This window comes from Piliocolobus tephrosceles, chromosome 4 (genome assembly GCF_002776525.5).
Source record: "Piliocolobus tephrosceles isolate RC106 chromosome 4, ASM277652v3, whole genome shotgun sequence".
In the NCBI taxonomy this organism is placed as follows: domain Eukaryota; kingdom Metazoa; phylum Chordata; class Mammalia; order Primates; family Cercopithecidae; genus Piliocolobus; species Piliocolobus tephrosceles.
In genome coordinates, this window is record NC_045437.1 from 144,195,312 (window position 1) to 144,213,610 (window position 18,299).

General features: G+C 35.4%; 1 protein-coding gene across 5 annotated transcripts in view; it reads right to left on the reverse strand.

Moving 5' to 3' along the window:
- TCERG1 (transcription elongation regulator 1) overlaps positions 1-18,299 on the reverse strand; it is a 64,704-nt gene that overhangs the window by 11,167 nt on the left and 35,238 nt on the right. For all 5 annotated transcript variants that reach the window (XR_002734685.1, XM_023226946.1, XM_023226949.2 and 2 more), the window contains 4 exons: positions 17,975-18,110; positions 17,073-17,162; positions 7,875-7,993; positions 1,905-2,055 (listed from right to left, as the gene is read on the reverse strand). Coding sequence is in view for 4 of the 5 variants with exons in the window: in XM_023226946.1 (XP_023082714.1) it covers positions 1,905-2,055; positions 7,875-7,993; positions 17,073-17,162; positions 17,975-18,110 (496 nt within the window). In the remaining variant the exon portion in view is untranslated. The remainder of the gene's footprint in view (positions 1-1,904; positions 2,056-7,874; positions 7,994-17,072; positions 17,163-17,974; positions 18,111-18,299) is intronic.

Sequence of the window (18,299 nt, forward strand, 5' to 3'; positions counted from 1 at the left end):
AAGAAAAACAAAAATTTCACCAGAAGTCAATGTTCTTCACAGGTTTTCAAAATTAGTTTTAAACCTTTAGTATTCAACTATTGATTCAACTATCACAATGCTACAAAGACCAGCTGGAGAATTACAAGAACAAGGAAATAAATTCTAGTACCATGCTACTAGTACTGCTCTTGCTATCTAATTACACAGTTCCAATGTGATTTTTTTTAAGTATACACAATATACTTAAGAACAGTATAAACAATACAGTGGAAGTCATGAAAGAAAAATGATAAAACCCCATAAACCAAATGTGCTCAAAATGTGAATATAAAATCCACTATATTTAAACCCTTACTTTAAAGATTTCTGCTTTGATGGCCTAGTCATTGATTTTGCATTTTTTAAATTGGCTGAGAAAGCTTCACTTTAGCAATTTCCTGCCTTTTCTTCTTTAATCTAGTAATGGTATAAAGTCAAACCTGTAATTTAGAGAATTAAGATTTTTATAGTCAAAATAAAATAAAGCTGAATATATTAAATATTAGATTTATTTAATTTAGATGTCATATCTATTTAATTTCTTTTTTTAAATTAACACATTCTGGGCACAATTCTCATCACTTCATAAGGAAAAAAGACTAAAAAAATGTAAAGTACCGGAACTGCGGGAGGCTAAAGTCACCACACAGAGATACCAATTCTTTCCTCACTAGGGAATCCCATAACACTTTGCGTGTCAGTGATTGACAGCTGTCACTGAACTGATTGACAGGCCGCACAGCACAAAACTGTAAAGTCTATCCACTTGTTATAAAACAGAATACATAAAATAGTTACAAAAAAAAGTGTTTAGAAAAAGAAAATCAGTTACAAATGCAAAGATAAATACATTTAATTTGTATAAAAGCAATCATACAAAATCAAACAATCACTTATTTACTTGATTTTCTTAAATAAGTTATTCTAAAAGTCAAAAGTAGCAAATAATTCATTAACATGATTCTAGTTCAACATATAAAATTATGTAGTAGAATCTGATTTTACACATTTCCTCTGAGAAGCATAATCATTTTTTAAGTAAACAGTGAAACAATTCTGGAAAACTCACTTGGAAGTCAAATAAGTCGGATACTTAGGAAGTTTCAGACATTTCTGATAAAAGCTGTTTTAGCTAATACTGTTACTATTTTGAATGAAAGAGACTTCTTTCCAGGAGTAGCATTACTTTCAAACAACATTCCTTAATAGAACTTGTAATATTATAACTTTCTAGAATAAGAGGTAATTGTAAATGTCAAGAATGATTAGGCTCTAGAGGTTATTTTTCTGCATTCACAAAGCATACCGGGACACTAAGGAGAGTGGCTGCATGTTTTGATGGTTCACACACCACTGGGGTCATCTCCCTACTACTTTGCCTCCCCAGTGGTAAGCTCCTCTCCACTCCTGACACTGCTATCAAATGACATTTGGAATTCATTCATCTTTAATAGCTGACCTTTAATTCTGATCAGCAGTAATTTATATGTAAGATATGTTTACTGAAAGATTAGAAAGTCACTAAAATGCTGTCTTTTAGAGGGCAAAAAAGATAAAGAAGCTCTTTGAAATTCAAATATTACCACCTATAAAGAATCCTGAAATCTTAGAAGGCACCACTGAGCAGGCAGTCCTAACAACCCGTTCTGAGTTTACCAGGCATCTTAATAATATAGTGAATTTAGTGAAGCTACTAAAATAAGCATTACGTAAGAAAAGTGATAGAATACATACATACAAAAATAATTATAAAAGCTAAAAGAACAGTCCATGTAGGTCCTATTATTTATGCTGATGGATAAGGTTAGAAACATTAACACCAGCACAGTCCTTTCCCATTCACACTCCCATCAATCACACCACTGGAACTAAAACCATCTTACCTTCTCACCTCTGGTCTTCGAATCTTCTTTCTCTTTCTTCCTAGCAGCGGCCACAAACTCATTAAACAAGGCTTCTCGGTCTTTCATCTTTTCAATTGCTTTGAATCTTGAATCTTTAGCATGCTTGGCTGCAAATTCACTAAAAGTTGCTCTGTAACAAAATTACAAGTGTGCTAACTTTGGCAGTTACTTCTGCTTGTATAAAGGCATAGCAGAAGATACCATTTTTCCAACAAGAGTATATGACAAAGAGACACTGGGACTCAACATCTACCTAACAGTGAGCAGTAAGTTTCAGAAAGGAGTAAAAAGAGGTAATGAGCAAAAATGTGGTTAAGGGATTTGTATGCTATCAGCATAGAATTAGAATATTTATTATAAAAAAAAAAAAAGAGATCACAGAGTAAAGAATTTGCATGCCTCAAGAGACAAGAGCTCATCAATTTCTACTCTAAGATGAAGCTGAGTCCTGCCTCCAACCATAACAGAAAAATTCTTATTGGATTAGCTGTCTTTCCATACACGACTTATAAAACTGGACAGAAGCATATGAGACAACTGATTTCAAGGAGTAGACAACAGAAAGAGTAAGACTGAAATACCTGAAAGAAGGGAAATTTATGAGGTGCAGAGAGAGCTCAAGTCCAAAGAGAGTACCTTACGTAGGCTTAATGAACTGGAGGAAGCAAAGATTAGAGCTTGGGTGAAGAGGAATCTATAAAGAGAGGGTACCCAAGAAAAATCCGACTTAGCGATTACTCATGAGTCCACAGCTAGGCCAAGCTGTATAACAGCAGGGAAAGATCACTCTCTACATTAGGCTACTACAGGATTAAGAGCATAGAAGAGATAATAGACAGAGAGTCAGTCGTATTAAAGGGAGAATAGGATCAGGCCAACAAAGTCCACAAAAGATCCACAAGGAAAACAGAGCTGGAAGGCTAAAAGAAACATATTACACTTTCAGAGATTCACACTAACAAAACATAAAGTCAAGCCTAAAGGTGGCAACCAGTAAATGAACTGCCTACTAAAACAAAAATATCCACTTTTCAATGAAAGGTAACAGACTCCAGGGTCTCTACATATTAGCCACGAAGTCCAATATTCAATCAAAAATCACTAAATATACAAAGAAACGTGATCCACAGAAAAATTTTTTTGAAGTCAATAGAAACTGAACCCAAGATGTCCAGATGTTGTTCTAAGTAGGCAATAACTTTAAAACAACTATTACTGGCCAGGTGCAGTGGTTCATGCTTGCAATCCCAGCACTTCAGCGGGGGCAAGGTAGGAGGATCATTTGAGGCCAGGAGTTTCAGACAAGCCTAGGCAACACAATGAGACTCCGGCCGGGCACGGTGGCTCATGCCTGTAATCCCGGCTATGTGAGAAGCTGAGGCAAAATAATCTTTTGAACCTGGGAGTCAAAGGCTGCAGTGAGCCGAGATCGTGCCACTGCACTCCAGCCTGGATGACACAGCAAGGCCTTTTATCAAAAAAACATAGCGTGGCCAGGCATGGTGGCTCATGGCTGTAATCTCATCACTTTGGGAGGCCAAGGCAGGTGGATCACTTGAGGTCAGGAGTCCCAATACCAGCATGGCCAACAAGGTGAAACCCTGTCTCTACCAAAAATACAAAAAAAATTAGCTGGGAGTAGTGGTGGGCGCCTGTAATCCCAGCTACTCAGGAGGCTGAAGCAGGAGAAAAACCTAGGAGGCAGAGGTTGCAGTGAGCTAATATCACGCCACTACACTCCAGCCTGGGTGACAGAGCAAGACTCTGTCTCAAAAAAAACAAAACAAAACAAAACAAAAAAAACCATAAAAAATTTTAAAATTGGTTGGGCATGGTGGCACACGCATATAGTCTCAGCTACTCAGGATGACTATTTAAGCCCAGGAGTCTGAGGCTACAGTGAGCTGTGACTGACCCACTGCACATCAGCCTGAACAACAGAGCAAGACTCTGCCTCTTAAAACAAAAACTAAATAAACAAAACTGTTATTATTACACTGAAAGAATCAAAGAAAAACAGGTTCAAAGAACTGAAAACATGATCTAAAAAATGAATGAACAAACAAGGAGTTTTGGCAGAGATGCAGAAAATAATAAAAAGAACCTAAAACTAATGAAAAAAAAATTAACTGGATAGGATTAACATGAGAGTTGACAATAGAATAAAGAGTCAATTATATGAAGTTAGATCACTAACAATCATCTAATCCAAAGAGGAGACAGAAAAAAGACTGAGGTAGAGGAAACAGTCTCAGGGACATGTGAGATAATATCAAACACTAATATATGTGTGATTAGAATCCCAAAAGAGAAAAGAATGAAGGAGGGAAGAAAAAATACTAGCCAAAAACTTTCCAAATTTGATGGAAAACATCAATTTATAAATTCAAAAAGCTCAGCAAACTCCGTTAAATAAAAGGATGAGGCTTATGAGGGCTAATGAGCCTACGTTTTAAAAAAGAAGTTTCTCCATAAATAAAAGGCATTATAAAGCTTTCATATATTTGGTATATATTTTAAATATTTGAAGCTTTCACCAGTGGCGCAATCTTGGCTCACTACAACCTCTGCCTCCAGGTTCAAGCAATTATTCTGCCTCAGCCCCCCAAGTAGCTGGGACTACAGGCGCCCACCACCACGTCCGGCTAATTTTTGTATTTTTAGTAGAGATGGGGTTTCACCATACTGGCCAGGCTGCTCTCAAACTCCTGACCTTGTGATCCGCCCACCTCGGACTCCCAAAGTGCTGGGATTACAGGCGTGAGCCACTGCGCCCAGTCAAGAATTTACTCTTATAATTAACAAGCCTATACTTAGCATGGTTTTAGAAGAAAAAAATAAAGATTAGCCCATTCAAAAACTATTTAGCTATTTAAATGCAAAAATAAAACATTCTCTTATGTGTTACAACACAGATTATATTTTTAATTATAAACAAAAAACTGGCCAGTTAATCTCAATTTTGAACTTAAAACATCAACTGAAGGTTACAAGTATCACTCACAGCTAACATTTATTATTATTATTATTATATATTTTTTTTGAGTTTGAGAAGGAGTCTAGCTCTGTCCCTCAGGCTGGAGTGCAGTGGCGTGATCTTGGCTCACTGCAAGCTCCGCCTCCCAGGTTCACGTCATTCTCCTGCCTCAGCCTCGTGAGTAGCTGGGACTATAGGTGCCACCATGCCCGGCTAATTTTCTTGTGTTTTTTGTAGAGATTGGGTTTCACCATCTTAGTCAGGGTGGTCTCCATCTCCCGACCCCATGATCCACCCACCTTGGCCTCCCAAAGTGCTGGGATTACAGGCGTGAGCCACCACACCCAGCCAACATTTATTATTTGTAAGCTTTGCTGACCAAGGCTAGATTCTAATAATCTTTTGTATGTAACCAATACTAATCATAATATCTAACGTTAATTCAACATTTTTAACAAAGAATATATTGCAAATCTGGTTTGAACAACAGATACATAACAATAATAAAATGGCATGGTAAAATAAAAATGTATACTCCAGAAAAGGGATCATATGTAGTCCATTAAATGTTTTATTTTCATGATAAATTAAGCACTTCACTTTATAATTTTAAGATAGAAAAAGCAAGTATAGGTTGGGCATCCCAAATTTGAAATCCAAATGCTCCAAAATCCAAAACTTACTTAGTGTCAACAAGACATTCAATTCAGATTTTTTAATTTGGGATGCTCAGCCAGTAAGCATAATACAAATATTCCAAAGTTTAAAAAAAAAAACAAAACTGAAATCCAAAAGACTTCTGGTCTCAAGCATTTGGGATAAGGGATAATCAACCTGCGTTGCTATGACTAAACAATAAACTATGATTAAAGAGAAAACCTTTCAAAAAGTGGAAAATCAATATGTAAAGTGATAACTGAATTATTTTAGACTTACTTCTATTACTTACAGGTAACAGGTAAAATATCTGACACTTTTTACGAGAAAAGACTAAAGTGAACCTTTAGCATTAGATTCCCATGGAGATGTTTTCTTATGACTTGTTTCTTAACTGTGAAAAACTACTTTAAAACAAACAGGATAAAAAATATTTTGGAGGGAAGTGGGTAACGGTTAGTGGTGGGTGACAGGGAGACAGTAGTGACAAGAGACCGATCATGGGAGGTATGACTTAAATTTTCATTAAAAAGAAAAAAGACATATAAGACACAGGCACAGTTCAGTAATTTCCCCCTTTCTTTCCCGCTGGAACAAACTCTGGTGCTCTATATTTACTAGCTCTACTAAAAGGTTCTGCAATATTTCTCCCACTTAAAAAAAAATTAGGCCAACAGACAATATTTTCTCATTTTAAAGTTTTTCCTCCTTGCATTCTTCTAGGACTAAAAATGGTCTTAATTTCTATACCAGAGTTGGATGTATCAATATAACAATACAGGACAATGCCCTTAGTGCCCGATCGTTTCATTTTATGAAGTAACCTGCATAGTACAGATCACTTCAACAATTCTACCTGCCCGAAAAGAACACCGGTAAAGTACTATGATATGGTAAGACTTAGTCAGATCTACCAAAGGGAAACCTCTTTGGAGTTTCAATTATTCATAGACCCATATGGAGTTTTAATAAATATATTCTGCTGAATGATTTGGAAATAAGCTGCAGACATCTTAAGACTTCACTTAGAAATATTTCAACATGCAACTCCCAAGAGTCAAGTCTTTTTCCTCCATAATCACAATACCCAAGAACATTACTATTTCTCTAATAATATCTAATATCCCATTCTTACCAAGTGTCCTCAATTGCCCGCCCCACCCCCCCGCCAAAAGTCTTTCATAACGCAGACTCAACTACTTTGACCCATGATTTCACTCATTCTTTTGACTCAGAAATAACTCAGGACTCCCTGGAAAGTCTGAACCTCTATTACCCCTGAAGAATATTACATTCTTCATATCACAAACACTCTATTAGCTTTACTTTCTAAAACTTAAATACTATATTTCAAATATAAAATTCTAATACTAAACATACCTTCTTAAACATCACTCTTTCCTACATCCACAGACAAAATTAACTATTTATATAAGATGAACCTTTATAATAAGTGCCATTTAACCAGAGACTCCATGATTCTACCCGACAGTTTTAGAATACTGAAGTATTCACAGTAACCTAACACCACTACTCTTACATCTAAGTCATAAATAAGAGTAATTCCCTCTGCCTATACAATTCTGTGCAACACTAAAATCTAGTTGAAATCCCAGCTTCACTTGGGCAAGCTACCTACTTTGCTTATCACATGTAAAACAGGTATCAAATAAGTACCTAAATCAAACTACCTGTGCTGAAGACTGAATATCTGTATGCATATATAAAAAATTGTATGCTTTCAGTCATGCTTACATGTATGTATAAATGCAGACATATATGTTTTAAAGTGCAAATAAGCACATAAGATACCCAGTAACTATTACTATAAAGTTAGGCAAATAAATTTAAAATGTCTCACTGTCTTCAACCCATTATATGTATTTAATACATGTTATCAATCAACTGAAAATGTCAGACACAACCATTTCTAGACACTTAGAAAATTTTGAAACTGAAGTGGTAAAAGGTCCTTTACCACTTCAATTTAATCAAAATAATGTTCCTCCTCTGCAACTTATTATGTATAAATCTTCACAAAGATGGGGCACAGATTTTCTATCATATACTAGTTTCTAAAGAACTTATTCCCACAGGGAAGCACTGAAATCAAAGGTATACTTCTTAGAGCATTTAGGATTCCTCTAAAGGAAACAAGTAAAAAATAAAGATTAGAAATTTTGGCAAAAACTGATAATCAATAAGGAGCTTTTAGTGCCCAAAGAGCCAAAAAATATATATATTTTTAATTTTTAAAAACTGATCTTAGGAGAAAATAAATACACTTTGATATTTAAGAGAAACAAACCACATACCTTGGATTAAATTTTGCTTCTTCCATCATTTTTTTGAAATCTTCCTTGGCTTGCATTATTTTATTTTTCTTTTCCCTGCGTTCTTCCTCTGCCCTGGTCTTTACATACTGATCAAACACCTATTACAAAAATCAACAAATTTGACAAGTCAATCTTTCATATAGGTAATTTAACTACCAAATTATTGGACAATGTCTTTGTCCAAACTACACCAGGAAAAATATATTAACTGTAGATAATTATACACCGATAATCTATACCAAGTTTCACTTTAAAGCTTCACTGAAATATTACACAAGCATACAGCTCTCTACTTAAAGGGCTTCAAGAACAAAAGAAAACTGCAAAAACCCTCTTTAATTTTTTTCCGGATTATAAATTAAATACATGATTATTATAAACATTTCAAGAAATTCAGAAATGCGTAAGAGAAATCACAGTCTTCTCAAATCCCTTTTAGAAAGAAATATCAATGGTATGGAATCTGTAGTATATTTTATTTCTGTGCTTCTCTTAAGGCCTAAGTATTTTCACTACAATGTAATCATGCTTTTCATCTATTCTATATTTCCCCCACTTAATAATGGTCAAGATAATGAACTGATCATCTATTTACCACCTACTTCACACCCTATAAAATGACAGAAGAACTTCTTTTTTAAGTCATAAACCAACAATAATAACGAATTGAGAAAAAAAGAACCAGCAACTTGCAAAGCTGATGGGACAAGTGGAAAAGGATGTGACAGATATGAGAGCACTCAACATAACCTAGCAGTCAAGAAAAACAAAAAGGCAATTCAAGTTTTTTTTTCTGAAACCAGAATCTCCTCAAACAACTCAAGAATAGATAGCATCAAATACCTATGGAGGTGAGGATGGAACATAGCAAAATAAGGAGTATTTTAAGGATGAAAAGCTATTTAATAAGTTGTTAAATTGCTAGATTCCCTCACCAACTTAATGTTTCTGGGCACTACCACTTCTGAATGTAAAAGGCAAGTGACTATTCTAAAGCAAACAATTAGCAAACTATGGCCTACGAGTTGTTTTTACACAGCTCAAGAATAGTTTTTACATTTTTTAAAGGGTTGAGGGGAAAAATATAAAGTCTCATGACACATGAAAACGAAATAAAATTCAAACGACAGTATCCTGTAAATAAAGCTTTAACTGAACAGCCATTCTTAGACCCTTACATACGTCTACAGGTACGTGACACTTCAACAGCAGTTACAAAGTTACAATAGAGACCATATGGCCCACAAAGCCTAAAATACAAATTATCTGACTCTTAAAAATTTGCTGACCGCCTGCTCTAGAAAGTAAAAGAGAGTGTATTTGAACTGGGGGAACCTGAATTGGGAGCGAATAAGGCAAACCAAACTAAAAACATGGAGATTAACCAAACACATACCAAATACTAAGACACAGATTTCTCAGATCCGAAGCAGAGAGATCTGTGCCCTCCAGCCAGGAGAGTAGGTCTTTATTGGGAATCTGACCAGCCTAAAACAATGGACTCCAGGGGTTCTCAACAAACCAGCCTAACTCACCCTACAGCATGTTTCTCAACCTTGGCACACTGATGTTTTCAGCAAGATGTATACCAGCATCCCTGGCCTCTGGCCACTAGATCCCAGCAGCACTCCCTTCAATTGTGCCAAAAATGTCTCCTGGGGGCAAAACTGCTTGTGGTTGAGAACCACCACTCTGCAGTATAGCCCCAAAGCACGAGGGCCCACCTAGACGCTAAGAACACCCAAACAGGCCGGGCAGTGGCTCACACCTGTACGTCCCAGCACTCTGGGAGGCCAAGGCAGGAGGATCGTTCACGCTCAGGAGTTCAAGGCCAGCCTGGGCAACATGGCAAAATCCCATCTAAAGAGAACAAACTTAATGGAATCAGAAACTATACAGAAAAATAAAAACTTAAAAGAAAAAAAACGTTCCTAAACAACCTCACAGAGCTAAGATAATGCACCCATAAGGTAAGAAAAACCTCAAAAAACATAAAAGAACTCCTAGAAATTAAAAGACACAATAAATTTTAAAAATCTAAATAGTTGGTTGATAAAGGCGAGGAAATTATTTAAAAAGTTAAATAAAAAGACAAAGGTAATTAACAGGAAAGAGAAAAAACTTGAAGGACCAATCCACAGAGGCAAATTCAAATTCTGTCCCAGAATGAAAAAACAGAGAAATATTAACACAAGAGATTTTCCCGTAACTAAAAGAGTTGAGTTTCCCATTGAAAAGGTCAGCCAAGTGCCCAGCACAATAGACCCTTCCTCTAGGAAAAACACCACTATGGCATTTCAGAATACTAAGGACTAAGAGAGCTACATACTTAGAGGAAGAAAAAAAAAAAAAAAAAAGATTCGCACATAAAGGAACATGAATGGCTTCAAAAACAACGAACACTAGAGGCAAAGCAATGCCTTTAGCTGGCCAAACAATTCCAAATAAGGGTACAATAAACGTTTTTCCAAGTACGTTAGGCCTCAAATGAATTTTCCTTGCACATTCTCTCAAGAAGCTACAAAAAGGAAAAGACGTAGGGAACAGGTCTATGAACATCTTTATAACAAGTACAACAAAATGTTCCAAAATACCTTCGACATCTTCCCAAGTCAATCCATGTATGTCTACCAATCTTCACCTACTGGGGGTCTTGGAACATATCCTCCACAGATAAGGAGGGACTTGGAACATATCCTCCACAGATCACTGTATCTATGATTACCTGACCAGGCCCCTGCTAGACATATAAGTCATCTTCAATTTCCTCTAAGTATAGCATTGCAGAAAACCTTTTGAAAGTACTTGCATGCTGAAGAGAGGGAGAAAGTTGTTTCCAACTCTTTTCTCATTATATACTTACTTTTAAATGAAAGTATTAAATGACACATAAAATTCAAGGGAATTTGTATTAGAGAATCTAGAAAGAACTTCATATTCCCTCTGCTGGGCTACCTTAGACCAAGGTTAGGAATCACTCTCTAGGATAAATATCTCATAAAAAATTAGGGGTTGTGTTATGCTTCCAAGTTGCTCCTAATTATTTGTGTCATGCTTCCCAATACACTTGGCCTTATGTTCCCTATGTTAAGTGGTTATTTTCTCATAACCTCAACTCATGAACAAAATTTCATAATAAAATGAAAATGAGTAAATTTTAAAAATAATTCTGTTAAGTTCACTTTTATAGGCATGAACAAAAATGTATATTAAAGGGCTATACCCTTTAAGCCTTCAAGGCAGCTCTGGAGCTCTGAAGTGCTTGCAATGTTCCATTTTTTTGAACATGATATATTCATTTTGTGAAATTTCACTTATGATTTTATCTTTTCTATATGTTTCAAAATGCGTTTACTAAAAATGTCACCATTATTTGATTCTCGTATTTTTAATTTCACAATGATTCAATGACAAATTATTCAGTAACAGTGGCCTATATGGTTGACAATTCTGAGTAATCGTGTTGGTAACACATTACCATACTGTAATATTGTCAATATTAAAAAGCTCCGAATAACAAACGAGATATCAAAAAGTTTATTTTGGTGTTTTCTCGTGGAGTTCAAGTGCAGGGCTTTATTTTTTTTAACTGACAAATAATAATTGTACATATCCATGGGGTTACTGTGTTTCAATACATGTGCAATCAAAATGTGTTTAAATACATATCATGTAGAGTGATGAGATCAAGATAATTAGCATATCCATCTCAAACATTTATCATTTGTTTTGGAAAAACATTCAATATCCTCCTTCTGGCTCTTCAAAACTACTTAGTACTGTTAACCAGTCATCCTACAGTACTACAGAACTCCAGGACTTATTCTTCCTATGTAGTTTTAATTATATATGCTTTAACAAATCTCTTCCTATCCTCCGAGTTCTCCCTACCCTTCCCAGCCTCCAGTAGCCTCTGTTCTACTTTTTACTTCTACTGTATCAACTTTCTTTTGCTTCCACATGAGTGAAAACACAGGATGTTTATCTTCCTGTTCTTGGCTTATTTCATTTAACATGACTTCAGTTCCATCTATGTTGCTGCAAATGACAGGATTTCATTCTTTTTTGTGGCTGAAACCCCATTTTCTCTTTCCAGTCATCTGTTATTGGAAACCCAGGTTGTTTCTGTATCTTGGCTACTATGAACAGTGCTGCAATAAACATGAGGGTACTGATATCTCTTCAATACAATGATTTCTTTTCCTTTCAATACATACCTGGTAGTGGGATTGCTGGATCATATCATTGTTCTGTTTGTAGTTTTTCGAGGAACCTCCATACTGTTTTCCATAATGGATACACTAGTTTAAATTCTAACCAACAGTATATAAAGAGTTCCCTTTTCTGAGTATCCTTGCCAGTATTTGTTATTTTTCCCTCTTTTATATAAGCCTTCCTAACTGGAGTGAGACACCTCACTGCTGTTTTGATTTGCATTTCCCCGATGATTAGTGATGTTGAGCATTTTTTCATATATTTATTGGCCATTTGTATGTTTTGAGAAATGTCTGTTCAGATCATCTGCCCATTTGTTATGATTTTTTTTTTTCTGTTGAGATGACTGAGTTCCTTGTACATTTTGGACATTTAATTCCCTGTCAGATAAGTAGTTAGCAAATATTTTCTCCCATTCTGTAGGATGTCTTCACTGTTGTTTCCCTTGCTATGGAGAATTGTTTTGATATAACCCCATTTGTTTATTCTTGCTTGTGCTTTTAAGGTCTTATTTGTAAAATCTTTTCCCAACCAATGTCTGGAATCATTCCCTCGATGTTTTTTTTCTAGTAGTTTTATCATTTCAGTTCATACAATTAGGTCTTTGATCTATTTTGAGTTGATCTTCAAATACGGTAAGAGGTGGGGTTCTAATGTCATTTCTTCTGCATATAGATTTCCAGTTTTCCCAGTATCACTTATTGAAGAGACTGCTTTTTCCACAGTGAGTGTTCTTGGCACCTTTGTCAAAATAAGTTGGTTATAAATATATGGATTAATTTCTGAGTTCCCTATTCTGTTCCTTTGGTGTTTTCATGACAGTACCATACTGTTTTAGTTACTACAGCTTTCTAGCACATTTTGAAGTCTGGTACTACAATACCTCCAGCTTTGTTCTTTTTGCTTGGGATTGCTTTGGCTATTTTAAGTCTTTTTCGGTTTCACAAAAATTTTAGGATTTTTTTTTTTGAAACAGGGTCTCATTCTGTTGCCCTTGCTGGAGTGCAGTAGCAGTCATAGCTCACTGTAACCTCAAATTCCTGGATCAAGTGATCCTCACACCTTAGCCTCCCAAGCAGCTTGGACTACAGGTGCACGATACCACACCCGGCTAGCGCTTGTATTTTTTTGTAGAGAAATCTCGCTATGACAGTCTCAAACTCCTGGCCTCAAGTGATCTCCTGCCTTGGTTTTCTAAAGTGGTGGGATTACAGGCGTGAGCCACCTTGCCTAGCCAGATTTTTTTCTTCCAGTGACATTGTTTAGAAAGTCACTTGTATTTTGATACAGACTGCACTGAATCTGTAGATTGCTTTGGGGAGTACTGCCACTTTAACAATATTAATTACTCTGATCCATGAGCTTGGGATGTCTTTCCCTTTGTATCCTGTTCAGTTACTTTCATCAGGGTCTTATAGTTTTCCTTATGGGGGTCTTTCACCTGTTTGGTTAAATTTATTCTTAGTTATCTTATTTATTTGGTACTACTGTAAATGGGATTGCTTTCCTGATTTCTTTTTTGGCTAGTTCACTGTGTAGAGAAACACTATTGTATTGGATATTTAGTATCCTGTGATTTTATTGAATCAGTTTAGCAATTTTTTTTTGTTTTTTTTTTCGAGACAGTCTTGCTGTCACCCAGGGTGGAGTGCAATGGCACAATCTCGGTTCACTGCAACCTCCATTTCCTGAATTCAAGCTATTCTTGTGCCTCAGCCACCTAAGTAGCTGGGATGAAAGGCATGTGCCACCATGCCTGGCTAATTTTTCTATTTTTAGTAGAGATGTTTTTAGTAGAGATGAGGTTTTGCCATGTTGGCCAGGCTGGTCTTGAACTCCTGACCTCAAGTGATCCACCTGCCTTGGCCTCCTAAAGTGCTGGGATTACATAAGCCTCCACGCCCAGACTGAATTTATCAGTTCTAAGAGATTTTTGGTAGCGTCTTTAGGTTTTTCTATACGTAAGATCCTGTCATCTGCAAAAAGAAACAAGTTGACTTCTTCCTTTCCAATTTGGATACCCTCCATTTCTTTATCTTGCTTAACTGCTCTAGCTAAGACTTCCAGTACTATGTTGAGTAAGAGTGGTGACAGGGGGTATCCTGTCTTGTCTTCTTCCAGTTCTTAGAGGAAAAGCTTTTAAAATGTTTATTTTGAAATAAGAGAGAACTTAAAGTGTTATTAGCATAACTACTATCCATGTCAGAACCTAGTAGCACCTATATGGCAATGGTCTAGTTTTTGTGGAAAATGTTTTTCAATTAAAATTTGTCATAACAAATAAAAACATTTCAGACCCCTTAAGTGACCTTTATCAAAGGAAAATTCTAAGTTAAAATTTATGGTTACAATTATATAAAATACATCTTTTATAATGATATAGAATGTGCATAAATCTACAAATAGCTAGAAAAGGACAACTGAAATATAATTTTATATTATGAGGCATTTCCAGTGAAGTTACTAGTGTTTTCTAAATCAAAGCACAAACTGCAAACATGAAATTACAAAGTGCAAATGTGTAATGTATAACCTAGCACCTTTCTGGTTGTTCACTTTATACTCTTATGCAAATAATAAAACCAAGTATTCAAAAAACGTGTTTATTTTTAAATGCCAAATGTTAACTACTACTACTTCTCAGTTCTTACATTCTGATTGTTGAGAGAAGAATTCTATTTAAAAGGCATGTGAGGCCAGGCAGGTGGATTACTTGAGGTCAGGTGTTCGAGACCAGCCTGGCCAACATGGTGAAACTCTGTCTCTACTAAAGATACAAAAATTAGCCAGCCATGGTGGTGCACGCTTGTAATCCCAGCTGCTTGGGAGGCTAAGGTGGGAGGATCACTTGAACCCCAAGAGGCAGAGGTTGCAGTAAGATGAGATGGCGCCACTGCACTCCAGTCTGGGCAACAGAGCAAGACTCCACCTCTAAATAAATAAATATATTAAATACATAAATAAATAAATAAATGGCATGAGAACTTTTAACTACAGATTTTATTGAAAACAGAACACTAGAAGAATATTTTCTCTTTTCAAATGTACTTCTATTAAGGAGAGAGCACCATCAGCTCATAGAATGCTTCAAAAATTGGGAAGAACTATAGTTCTCAATATGTTACTTATAATTTCACTATAACACTCAGTACCAGGAGGAATATGTCATAAAAGTTTAAACGTCTTCAGAGATATTTAGATTAGGCATTGTTCCAGGCACCACAAATAAAGCAATGAAGACAAAGTTTCTATCCTCATACAATTTATATTTTGCAGGAGGAGACAGATAATAAAAACACAATTTTATATAATTAGAGCCATGAGCACAATAAAGAAATTAGAAAAAGCAAAGAGATAATACTTAGATTGATTAGAAGGCACTTGGACAAGTACCTTAATGAAATGAAGCTGGCTATGCTAACACCTGGAGGAAAAACATTTCAGGCAGAAGGAATAGCAAATACCAGAATGACTGGCTTGTTCAAGTAATATCAGGGCCAGTGTGGCTATAATCAACAAACACTAAAAAAGACCTTCAAGAGGTATACAGGGATAAGTATACGTAGAATATTAGAGACCATGAAAAGAGCTTCAACTTTATCCTCAATGAAATGGAAAGCACTAGACAGTTTTAAGCAAGGGAGCAGTGACTTAATTTAATATCACTTAAACTTTAAAATTAGTATGGCTGCTGTGTGGAAAAAGAACTTGACTAAAGAGGAACAAGAACAGATGGAATGAAGGAGATCAACAATAGGCTACACAGATGATAAGAGTTGTTTATGGTGGCTTGGATTAGGGTGTTAATGGAGGAAATGATTAACAAAAGGTGAGATTTGGAAAATTTTTTGAAGGTAGATTATAGATTTGCTGATAAGACTGTAAAGGGGCAGTGGGAAAAGTAAGGAATCAAGGCTAATTTATAAATTTTGATAGGGCCATAAACTGAAATGAGAATAAAAAACGCACAGAGTTTTTTTGTTTTTTAAAAAAGACACAAAGCTTAAAATGCAGATGCAAATACATTAAGGAAGTTATGTCTTTCTATTCCAAGTACTAAAATACTTATCTGGCACATTGTAAATTTTCTCCCTTCAATCAAGTCCATGATTAGACCTACGTGCATAATGGCACACGCCGTGTGAAGAATTATTCCAATTGTTATAGTAAAAATATCAAAGATGGGCACTACTGTTACCAAATGAAATCTTACAGCTTAACAGCACTATAGCAAATGGTTCCACATACTCACCATTTTATGGAGATCAGTGTCAGGATAGTTCAGGTAATTCAGAAATTAAGTAAGTTGGAAGTGTGCAATGCTTTAGAAGAGGCAACCATGAAATGATATGTCACTGAATCATCATGGGAATAAAAAGCAACACTAATTCAACAGGGACCCTGTTTTTCTGAGTTTATGATGAAAACAGATATTTTAACAGATGCTACTTAGATGTGAACTTTGTATGTGTAGTTGTGTATGAGACATAAACTTATGTTCAAGTACTATCTACAGGACACACACACACACATATATGTAAATACTGACACATAATGGTCAAGAAGGCTGTTCGGTATTCAATAAACCAATGTTCAATGGTAGTCATATCTATTGGATGGGATTACAGTGGCCTTTTTTCTCCTTTATACTCATCTGTATTTTGCTATTTTTCTACTCTAAATTTACATCATTGGCCCAAAAAAGCAAATTAGTAAATGCATTTGAAATCAATTTTAAAACCATACTACACATAACCTAGGTGTTTGAGGCACAAGGACAAAAATATGCAAGAATTTTGAGGTAGAAATGTCCACACATAGACACACAGTACGTTCTAAGATGCAAGACTATGTTTTTGAATGCTGTATCAGAAAAAAAGGGGATGGTACTTTATTCCTCATAATTTAAATACTATGTTGGCAAGAGATATACATTCTTAGTTAATGCCATTTTCCTTTTACCTGTTTTCTCTCTTTAGGATTGAGAAGTAAGTAACGGGGATCAAAAACTATCTTGTGCAACTCCTTCTCCCATGTTGAAAAAGCAGACACCTTTAAAATAAAAATGTATTGCCTCATAATTAAGTTTGCTCTATAAATATAAAGGTCATAATTTTGCTTGAAATCTACAGGATATCTGTTTATAAAGGAGACATAAAACCATACTGAAGTTTCCATCACTAATAAATGACAAGCAGTGGGAGGCTAGCAATAGCAAATTTCTACACTAATTGGCTCTGAACATTCCTATATTATATACAAATAACACACACTTAATTGCTCATTAAAATAACCACTACTGTGTGACATTTTAAACATCAGTACATCAGAAAAAGCCTTGAAGATTTGTATTTTGATTTCTCATGCTTGCTCCAATCTTGTGAACAATGTTCTGATTTAAAATTGAACAATCTTACTTATTCAAATGAATCTGTGAATATAATCAAATAGTTGAAATCCCTTCTCAATTAAATTGCAGATAATAATATCACAAAGTATCAGTTCTCCTTTAACAAAAGCCATTCTGAAGATATTAAAGGAAGAATAATCATATATACCTTACCTATCCCAAGCAGTCCGCCATTCTGTAATGTTAATACTCGTCTTATATTACTCACCACAATTTAATGACCCAAAAAATGTTAAGTGTTATTGGTACTTAAAAGGACAGTAAAATGGCATTTAGTTAAATATGGTAAGATTAGCCAAGAAAAAGGCTGTTGCAAAAAATGTACAGTAATTTTAAAAATCCCCTTATCCCCCCCCATAACATGAGCACTAACCTTAGGTTTGACCTTTTAGCAAGACATATTTATATTACTTATACAAAACAGAAATATCTCCCCCAAAGATTGTTTTCTGACCCCTCTCTCTAGCAGCATGTCCTTGAACTGCTTCATTCGAGCCTCCAGAGGGACAATGGCCCTTTCTCGGGCAGCTTTAATTTCAGCTTCCATGGCCGCTTCTTTCTCTGAGTCAATGTCTTTATTATCATCTCTCCTATAAAAAATAAAATATAAGACATCAACTGACAAAATATTAATTCTCAGATATTATTAGAAATCTTAAAATCAAAGGAATTTTCAAGACTCACTACTGAGCAGCATATTTTTGGCAAAAACAAATTATATTGAGGATTTCAAATGAACTCTAAGGGATAAACAACTTTCATAACAAAATTAAAATGGG